Raw genomic sequence first — 9,298 nt, 5'->3', positions numbered from 1 at the left:
TTCTTGACGTTTCGCAAGCACGAGTGGCTTGCATCTTCAGAAGTGGTTTGCTTGAACGCTTACACTGTTCTCATCAGAACCCGCGTTCAGTTCTTCCGCAGAACAGGCTAAAATCCCCAAAAACCCATTAGATTTACGTGTGTTTTGTTAAATTTTGATAAAGATTTATTGCTGTTACGATCGCAGACACAAAGCGGCAGTTGATTTAAGTTTACTTGTACAGAGAACAATTAATACACGCCATTAAGTCACTGCTTTCCACTTTGAGTCGTCGCATCGACGCGATGCTGCTGTAGATAGTTGTGCAAGTCCGTGAAGCTCCATTTGTGATATCTAGAGTTTTTGTTATGAGACCTTTTAAGAAAAAGCCTTAATCAGCTCACCGATAGTAGAGGTTTTGTTGCCGATGTTCCTCCAATTGCGGGCTGGGGCACTCAAAGGCTTCGGGCACAGCCTCAAGGACATCGAATCCTTGCGCACAGCTTTCGGGTGGTTCCGCATCCGTTTCCGGCAGGGTTAGTTGGGACTGGCAGATTTCGATCCCCGTTTCATCTTGGGGAAAACATGCGGTTTAACGAGCGGCGGTGGATCATTCAGCTGTACCTGGTCCTTTCTGTGAATCCGTTGAAAAGCTTCGTCGCCCTCCCGGCTTCTTGTCGTCGCTGTTCTTAGGCGGCAGAACGCCCGCCTTTTTGTCAAGAGTTTTGCTGGTGCTGGCACTTCGGGACGTTGTTTCCTTGAATATTGTCCTGGTTGCTTTCATTTCTTCCTCCAAATACGACTTGACGTCCCAAGCACTGTCACCCCCCACAGTGGTTTCCTGGGAGCTTACGGGAGGAAGCAGCCGGTCTTGCTGTTGTTTGTGAAAGTCCTCGTTTAGGCGCTTGAGCAGTTGGAACCTGCCCCGACGGGTTCAAACGTTGACTTTGCGTTCGGAAAACATCAGCAATTTACCTACCGGTAGTTCAAAATCCTGTTCCGTTCCCCCTCGTCTTTGTCGTCTGTGGGGCTTGCAGTGGCAGCCGGCAGGAAAGTCTCCTTATCCGCTTCCCGGTTGGGTCTTTTTATCGTGACGTAGGTGATCCGGAGGTGCCGATATCTAGCCAATGGATCCGCCCTAGCCCGCCTTAGAGCATCAGCTGGCTTCTGAGTCTTCGTTTCCTTGGGAACTGACCTGATGGCATCGCCCAGAGGCTGATCCAGAGTGGACTGGTGTTCCGATAGGCCCCCGCCCTGAAATGTGGGCTTTTTCATGGGCAAAACCAGCTGCTGGCAGGGCGATTTAGGGCTTTCCCGGGGCTTCGGCTGCTTGAAAATAAAATTTGCCCCTTTAACTATTGCAGGCTCTTCTTTATCTAGGGGTACAGTCAACGGCTAGGTCTTCTCAGTTCGCTATTGCGGCCCTTAGCGGTTTCCTTACCTGAGTCGGCCTCGGGCTGCAGGACCATGTTCTGTAAGCTGGTGGACTTCAGTCGCCTGCTGGCTTTGTTTTTGCGTTTCAACTCCACCATTTTGTCCACTGCCGATTTTACAGCGTCCTCTTCCCTGGTATCAGGTGAATCTAAACCCGACAAAGTTGTAGTTGAGTGAGGCACACTGGAGCAGAAACTCACCGGCTGCGTTAGGGGTTTCTTCCCGGTGAACTACGCATTTAATGATGGCCCCGCATTTGTTGTCGCACTTTGAAAACTCCCCTACGACCTGAAATGCAGTCAGTTAGTCAACCCTCTCCTCTGTGGACTATGGAGTGTCTAGAAGTCCCACCTCGTGCGAGGCGATCCCTTCGGCCCCCTGGTCGTGGCTCTTTGCAGTGACCTCCAGTTCGGCGGGGTCTAGACGACGATAAAGCCAAGCTTAATTAAACAAGCGATAAGTCTCCTTACCAGTAAGACTCTTCAGGCTGTCCTGCACCCTCAAATCGTCCACTATCGCTTTGGCCATTTGCGCGATTTTATAGTGCAAGCCATCAGTGGTCAATTGCGGGCCAGGAGCACCCCTCTGAGTCTCTGAAGCGGCGCCCAACTCACTCTTTCGGCCCTGCTGGCTGGAAACTGGAGCGCCGCTAGGTCTGGCGTCGAAAAACTTCTCGATTTCCGCCCCCAGGTTTTCCACTCCCGCCTTGGGCTCCACTGCGGGGAACAACAACTCGAACTGATTTTTGGCCTGCGTTTTCAAGTCCGATGCACCGTTGAGCAGTTCTGCCTTAGCGTTCTGATCCAGATCAGCTGCTTGCTGAGCGTGTTCCTCTTGTTTTTCGTCTTCGGTTGTCACCTTTGCTTGCGACATTTCCCCTGGAATGGCCTCCTTTTTCGCCTCTACCGTGTGGTTTGGTGGCTCGAGAACCTTGCGCTCGGAGGCGGCCTTTCTCAGGCGCAGAAACTCCGCTCTGGACATCAGAACCTCTTTGTTTGAGGTGCCGTTTATGTTGGTTCCGCTGTGGAACCTCTTCTTATCTACTGAGCTGGCTACGGATCAACCTAAGCATTCCCCTGGTGTCTGGGTTAGTTGCAAATACATACGGCGAATTTTGTGGCCCCATGGCCCGTTTCCCACACTGGGCTTCACAGCTTTGGCTCCGTTCCCATACATGTTTTGCCGCCGGGTTCCTCTGCTCATCTCCTGCTCGTCTTGGACGCTTTTCTTCCGCAAAAGGTCCAGGGCTGCGCTGTTCATTTGCCCCACTTTGTCCTTCTTGGAGCGCTGCTCTTGCTGCTGCGCGTTCAGCTCCTTCTTGCCGTTGAACACCGCTTCCTGCAGCTCCAGTTTTTTGCGGCGCTTTTCCATTTCCGTGCGACTCGCCACTGTGAAAGTCTTCCGGAGCTGGTTGATGTCCACTTGGTTGACTGGTTTCGGACTGTCCGCCCTCTTCGGCCTGGCTGCCGCCACTGCAACTGTCCAATCGGTGAGGCTCTGTGCCCATTCAGCCAATCGCTTACCTGGTTTGGTGCGCTGCGCTTCCTTCGTCAGCTTGTTCCTCATGCTCTTCTCCACACACATGAATCTCTCCTCATGGGGCAGGGGGTATTTGCCGGGCTCTCGCTTTGGCTGTTCGCGCGCCGCCTTAAACTGCACTTTGGTGTCGGGCTTGCAGAAGCGCTCATTCGCCTGACTGTCCGGAGGCCGGGGCTGTTGCACGGAGATGGGGCTGGCCGGTTTCTGCTTCTCCATGCTGTGCAGCAGCGACAGCCCCCAAGCCTCCACTTCGCCAGCCAGATTGTCCTCAGAGATCAGCTTCTTCACTTGGGTGAAACTGGAGCAACTCGAGCGGCTTTTTGGGGCTGGCTTCGGGGGCGGAGCGCGGCTTTGGGGCCCGGCTGCCTCCAAACCCCCACCTGTGAGGGACTTGCGGTTCTCCACGTTTTCCCGCAGCGAACGACTCCAGGTCTCCACCTCCCGGTTCAGGCGGTCGTCGGCAATGAGCTTTGGCGTGGACGTTTTCACTTTGAGAATTGACTCGTAAAGAATCCTCTTCTTCTGGGCCAGGGTGGCTTCCGCACTGTCAAAGCTGTGGGCCCTGAGGGGCTGGCGCAGTTGATAGAGGGTATCCCTGATCCTTTCGGTCAGCGGGATTTTTTGCTGGGGAGCTTTCAGGGTGTAGAGACCATCCGTTGGGGGCGCGGCCTCCGGCCTTTCAGCCGATTTGGGCTTTGTTGCATTTTTCCTCTTCTCTGCCAGCCGCTTTTCAATGTTCCGCAGCATTTGCGAGTATCGCTTGTTCAGGAGCATGGAATCGCATCCGCCACTGGGTTTTTCTGGGGTTGAGGGCTGACTTTCCGGTGGATTCACGGGCTTTTTAACCAAGCCATCGGTGGAGATCGACTGGGGTTTGATGAACTTCTCCTTGGGCGGGTCTGAAACGGGATTAAGCTCGTGTTTCGGGAGAAACGTGAAATTTGTTGGGCTTACGCTGGAAGAACTCGTCCCTAATCTGCTGGAAATCGGGCGCGCTCAGATCGCCAAACAGCGGCCTCCAAGCCTGCGCTCGATTTTCCGGTCTTCGAGCTGGGTGTTTGGAGCTTTCGCTGATCGTTCGCGATTGGTCTTTGTTGTAAATTGTTCGAATTTCCGCCTTGAGGCGCGGCCCTGCAAACCCCGACTTGTACGGTGAGTCGCAGATCAATCACCCGCGCTTACCTGATTGGTCTTCATCTGCGGCCTCGTGAACTTCTACCTGGTTCTTCACGCGGTCCATATAGTCGTAAGTTGGGGGCGCGTTTGCGGGTTTTCCGGAGGAGGAGTCATCGGCTTTTTTTACGATGAACACTTCGCCGTCGCTCTGGATGCGAAAAAGCGCAGTCTTCTCCTTCTTGGGCGGTTTTTTGGTGGCATCGCTGAATTTGGGGCCTGAACTGGTGGAAATCGCTGCAAGAAACCAAGCTTGATGAAACCAGCGCCGGCTGCAGCAGCAGTCGACTCACGGGCTTTTCTTATGGTGCTTTTGCCACTGGAGAATGTTCTTTCGCTCTTGTAGCCGGTGGCGTTAAGTGTGCGCCCTTGAGGGGAGCGACTGCAGGATTTCTGCGGTAAAATCACTGTTAAAGTCCCGATCGGCTCAGCCTGCTTCAAGTTGCTGTCCGCCACGCATCCACACGGATCCTGCCGAAAATCGGCGACGTCTTCTGCCTTCTTCGAGTCTTCAGACAGCTCCAGAGCTTCGTTGTGGTTGTCTTCATGGGGTTTTCGTTTGGTTCTTTCCTGGATTCGTTGCGTGTAGAGCTCTACCACAGACCTGGGCTTCTTCACTGGGGCCTTTAAAACCTTCGGCACTGGTTTGCTTGGTGCTTGAAAGGGAGGATTTCCGGGCAATTTCCCCTCCAACTCGGCCCCTTTGACGGTTTTCAAGGGCAGCCGTTTCACTATTTTGGAAATGGCGTAGTCCGGCCCCAGGTAGGTTTTGGACGATTCCTTAGGGGCTGGTCTGGAGGCTTTGCTGCCTGCGGCCGCATCGGAGGCAGCGCGTTTAATCGACTTGGGTTCGCCTTGATGCGGGCCTGCAATAAAGCTGGATTTATAGTCGCCGTAACGCAAAACGCAAACCGTAAGAGGTAATACGCAAAACGTAAGGAAACAATTCAAATTGATTCATAGTTGACGTAAGACGTGACAGTCAAGCTAGGTTATAGAGGTTATTTAAGGTAATACTTTACGATCCAGTCTGCTGTGGCACGGGCACATGCCCGTACGCACGATACGCGCAGCCGGAAATGGCATACTGGTCAGCCATGTTGCCAATAAAGTATTTCCAGCCTCGGTTCCACTATGGATGTCTAGAACGCGTGTCAGATCTTAATCGGTTAATTGGAATGATGATGAGAATCGGAAAAGTAGTGAAAATCTATCATCTGGGTATTACTAATTATTATCAATTCTATATTAAATGATTTATGTACATGAAAAGGTTAAGAAAGTGGTGATGTTAAGAAAGTGCTAATATAGTACTGGCAACCACGCGAAAAATTTCGAGTGGCACGTCAGCGCAAAGAGCTGAACCATCATGGCGACCGTTGTTTTGTTTGGAAAATTGGCGAATTTCAGAGGGTGAAAAGTCCTGGAAAACGGCACTAGGTCGAAAAATGTATAGGAAAAATGTTGTATGTCGAGATTTACTATAAGGTGAGCATAGTCTTAATCGGCAATCGCAGTACCAGATTGTATGTAAAGTATTACCGTGAAAGGTTAACAAATTGGGTACCTTCGGGGGCGTTTTTGGCCGGCGGGTGGAACTTGCAGGTTGACCAGCTGGAGAACTTGGTCCTGCCCGTCTCCAAATGACTTTTGCCGGCCTTTGAGGCTGGCTGATCGCTTTTCTTCACTCGGGGGCCCACCGGCGAGCAGCTGGCCGGCCTTCGCGTCCCTGTTTTCCGCCCTAAATCCATCAATACGGGCCACGTTTCCCTTGAGCAGGCCCCGAACTTACCGGCGCTTAGGCTGTTGAGCTGCAGGCCTTCGTAGGTGCTTTTGTTAGCCTCCAGTTTGGGCTTTCCTGCTGCTTGCTGCTCCTCCGCTTTGGCCAGACTTTGGGACTTGGGGGTTTTGATGATCTTTTTCGCAGGTTTTTGAGCGGAATCGAGCAGAACCGTTGCCTCTGTTTGGCCACGCTTTTCAGCGGGTTCTTCCAGCTCCTTGCAGCGTTTGGGGCGTGCAACGACTGCACTCAACTCACTTGGCCGCCCACAATTGTCTTGACCTAAAGCATCAACAGTGAACCTCAACTTCGCCTGCGGCACTCACAGCACTCACTTTTTTGCCTTGCGGGACCGTCCTCCGGCTTCCAGCTCCCGCCCTTAGGGGGCAACACCACGTCATGGGGCCCTTTGGGCCGCTCCTGCTTCTTGTCTTTGTCTGCAACATTGAGGGCTGAAGGCGCCTGGGCCTTTGTGCGGTCTCCCGTACCTTCGGGGCGCTTGGGGGGAGGCGCCCTGATCTTGTTGGCCAGCTGGTCTTCTTTGGCTAGGGACTGTTGCTGTTGCTGGACCATGATCTCCAGCTGGCTGATCTTCTTCATCATGTCGTCGATTTGGGTTCGGGTGTCCATCAGCGCTCGGCTCTCAGCGACGGCCAACTGGCAGCCCAAAGACTCGGAAGTCACCAGGGCTTTTTCCAGCCGGTTGGGGAGGATCGCGCTCAGCTCATTGGCTGATGGGCCGCTGTTGCCGACAAACACTATTTCATCCCCTGGCCTCAGCACAGCCCCATCTGGAACACTCAGTTTTCCCCGAAAGACTCCCAACAACGCCCCTGGATACTCACCAGATTTGCAATCGTCTTCCTGCTCTTTGATGTTGTTGATGATGAGGCGCTCTTTCGGCATGTAGACGCTCTGCTGGCCGCCTGACAGCAGTTTCGCGTTGAAAAACTGCTTCAAAATGTGCTCCTGGTAGTCCTTGGACACGTCCGCTGTCTGGTAGCTGATTTCCTGCGTGGAGGTTTGGGGATTCGCCTCAGACTCGTTTTTCTGGCCTTCCTGGGGCTTCAAGTTGCTGCCGTCCGAAGCAGCTGAAGATTCTATTCCTTGCCCTTCTGTCCCGCCTTCATTGGCGGCGCCGTGTTTGGGGAACTGCTCCTTCTCGGTGTCTTCCTTAGTGTCCTCCGTTTCCGATTTGTCGGGCTTCAGCTCGGGCTTTTGCTCCTCCTTGGCCAGTTTGCCTCGATAGCTCGGGGCAAACAGGATGACATTCTCCTCTTTGATGAAAGTGGTGGGCGCCAGCACTTCGATCACCTCGATGGGGCCCTTTAGGATCCCTGCAAAGAATTAACTGAGTGATTGCGACTACAAAGTCTTCGTAGTTGGCTAACGTTTGGCTCTCAAAGCAGCCCATTCGCTCTTTTCCCCGGGCATTTGGTTCCACTCCTGGCTCTTTTTCCGGTAGAACTCCTCCAATTCCTGCTGGGTCTTCTGGAACTGGCCCTCCTTGAGGTCGCTTTCCCGGGTTTTCAGCTTCTCCGGCTTGGGCGCCTTGGCGCTGGATTGTTCCAGAGTGTACGAATGGGGCGCCGGGCGCTTCCGGTGCTTTTGCGCCCATTCCCTGGCCGCCTGATTGAGTTTGTCGCACTTGGACTGACTGTCCAGGCGCGATTTGCGCTCCGGCGCCCTCTTGAACAGCAGCAGGCGTTTCTTCGGGGGTTCCACCGCTGGCCGGGGGACGCTGGTGAGGCTTTGGATCGCGTTTTTGGCATTCTCGGCTGCAAAAGTTCAGGATGAATGGTTGAAGGGTGCAGTCGATTGGCGAAAGTAGGAGAACCTAATTGGGATCGTTCCTGCAGGCGGTCGTTGATTTTGTCGATGCGCGGTACCACATTGGGGGTTTTAAGGGAGGGCAGCGACTGCGCCTGGTTCTTCAGGTCTTCGACGCGATGGTGTTCCGCCTCTTTCTGGCGCTGCTTGGTGCATGCGGCGTCCTTGTCGCGCGCGTGCTCGTTCAGCTCCTCCACCTCAGTGGGCGGGTCCAGGCACTTTTGCGCGCGCACCAGCAGGTACAAGTCCTCGTACCTGGTCTCCACCGCATTTGGGTCTGTGGGAGGAGTTGCGCACGTTTTTAAAAACTTTAGGAAGTTGCGCTCTTACCTGTGGATGGTTTGATGTTCTGGACATCGTCGCTTTGGGGCTTTGGGGCGACGTTTGGGGGCATTTCAGGCTCCGCCCCCAGGAGATTGTCAGCCTTCGGGGCCGGGTGCTCTTGTTCCAGCACGTCGCTGGCTCCAGTGGGTTTAGGGTCTTCGCCCCTGGAGGTTCCTGCTGGAAAACCGCGTGCACAGTTGCAATCAGGCATGCATCAACTGCATCAATCACAAATCACCTTTGCGCTCGGTGTGATAGAGCGAAGCTCTGGCGGCCTCCGGCGCCCTTTTGCCCACCGCTGGTCGAGCTCTGTTCCTGGTCATCTTCGGCCTTAAGTCGCCCCTGGTCAAGTTCCCCAGACTTGTGTCGCCCTTTGTAAGGTCTGTAGCGGTTTGCTTCGTCTTCAGCTCGTGGCGAGGCCCTTCGGTGGCCTCTTCCTCCATCTGGCTGGCGTTGGGATTTCCCACCAGCTCTGTGCCGGAAGATTTTCCTGATGATTAAAACACTAGCTGAGTGAAGGGAAGACAAGGTCCACTCTAGGAACCTTCTCTGAGGCAAACGTCCTCCAAGCTCAGGGGGCTGGTGCTGATGTGGTCCATCCACACCCTCTTGGGGTCTTTGATCGAGAAGTCGTCCAAAACCCCGCCGGCTTCAGTGTCGTCTGGTAACTGCGCTGGTTCGTCGCTTTCTTGCATGGACGTCTCCTGTGGCTGGGTGCAGCTGCGCGTCGACCTTAGCAGCAGCTGCACGAACTTGGACTTCAGCTTCATCTTGGCCTCCTTGCTGGCCGCTCCGATGATCGGGTGGCTCTTGATGGAGGCGTCGCTCCCGTCCCTCGTCTGTTGCTGGGGGGGCTGGACCACCTTGATGGTCGGCCGCTCAGGCTGCGGGGGCTGGCGCTCCTCCACCAGTGGGCGGCTTTTCTTCAGGTTCTCCACCAGATTGGGGTAGGTGATGGTTTTGGCTGTGATCGTCTTGAACATCTTCCGCTGCATCTTCATGCGCTTCGTGAACTCCTCTTCCAGTTCCCGCACTTTGCTGCATGTGAGGACATAGATAATAAAGAGCTGTGCAAGTTTTAGAGTGAAGAAACCCGATCGATACCAAAAGAGATAGACTTTCGAGGCTATTTCTTGAAACTAATGGGTTTTTAGGTCGTCGTTCGGTAGAATTTCTTCCTGACGTTTCGCAAGCACGAGTGGCTTGCATCTTCAGAAGTGGTTTGCTTGAACGCTTACA

The 9,298-nt window shown here is 54.0% G+C and overlaps 1 protein-coding gene across 9 annotated transcripts in view; it reads right to left on the bottom strand.

The window, feature by feature from the left end:
- Positions 1–195: 195 nt before the first annotated feature.
- The window catches only part of LOC109542950, a 10,170-nt gene continuing 1,067 nt past the window's right edge, over positions 196–9,298 (bottom strand). Inside the window, exons 4-26 of one of the 9 annotated variants that reach the window (XM_048665867.1) lie at positions 8,604–9,097; positions 8,298–8,549; positions 8,066–8,236; positions 7,743–8,012; positions 7,297–7,683; positions 6,751–7,242; positions 6,394–6,696; positions 6,241–6,342; positions 5,918–6,187; positions 5,693–5,866; positions 4,419–4,991; positions 4,135–4,362; positions 3,907–4,083; positions 2,937–3,851; positions 2,520–2,891; positions 1,884–2,465; positions 1,765–1,832; positions 1,614–1,701; positions 1,421–1,561; positions 959–1,355; positions 604–899; positions 384–552; positions 196–333 (exon numbers count right to left, since the gene is read on the bottom strand). In XM_048665867.1, the coding sequence (XP_048521824.1) occupies positions 249–333; positions 384–552; positions 604–899; positions 959–1,355; positions 1,421–1,561; positions 1,614–1,701; positions 1,765–1,832; positions 1,884–2,465; positions 2,520–2,891; positions 2,937–3,851; positions 3,907–4,083; positions 4,135–4,362; positions 4,419–4,991; positions 5,693–5,866; positions 5,918–6,187; positions 6,241–6,342; positions 6,394–6,696; positions 6,751–7,242; positions 7,297–7,683; positions 7,743–8,012; positions 8,066–8,236; positions 8,298–8,549; positions 8,604–9,097 (7,006 nt within the window). In that variant the 3' untranslated portion in view covers positions 196–248. Of the gene's footprint in view, positions 334–383; positions 553–603; positions 900–958; positions 1,356–1,420; positions 1,562–1,613; positions 1,702–1,764; positions 1,854–1,883; positions 2,466–2,519; positions 2,892–2,936; positions 3,852–3,906; positions 4,084–4,134; positions 4,363–4,418; positions 4,992–5,692; positions 5,867–5,917; positions 6,188–6,240; positions 6,697–6,750; positions 7,243–7,296; positions 7,684–7,742; positions 8,013–8,065; positions 8,237–8,297; positions 8,550–8,603; positions 9,098–9,298 lie in introns of those variants that run through there. The other 8 variants (XM_048665863.1, XM_048665868.1, XM_048665869.1 and 5 more) reach the window with 8 other exon arrangements.

The sequence above is a fragment of the Dendroctonus ponderosae genome, unplaced genomic scaffold (assembly GCF_020466585.1).
Source record: "Dendroctonus ponderosae isolate FM_Combo_2020 unplaced genomic scaffold, Dpon_F_20191213v2 Dpon_F_20191213_4, whole genome shotgun sequence".
NCBI lineage: Eukaryota > Metazoa > Arthropoda > Insecta > Coleoptera > Curculionidae > Dendroctonus > Dendroctonus ponderosae.
The sequence above is the reverse complement of the archived record's forward strand: the minus strand, read 5'-3'. Positions and strand labels throughout refer to the sequence as shown.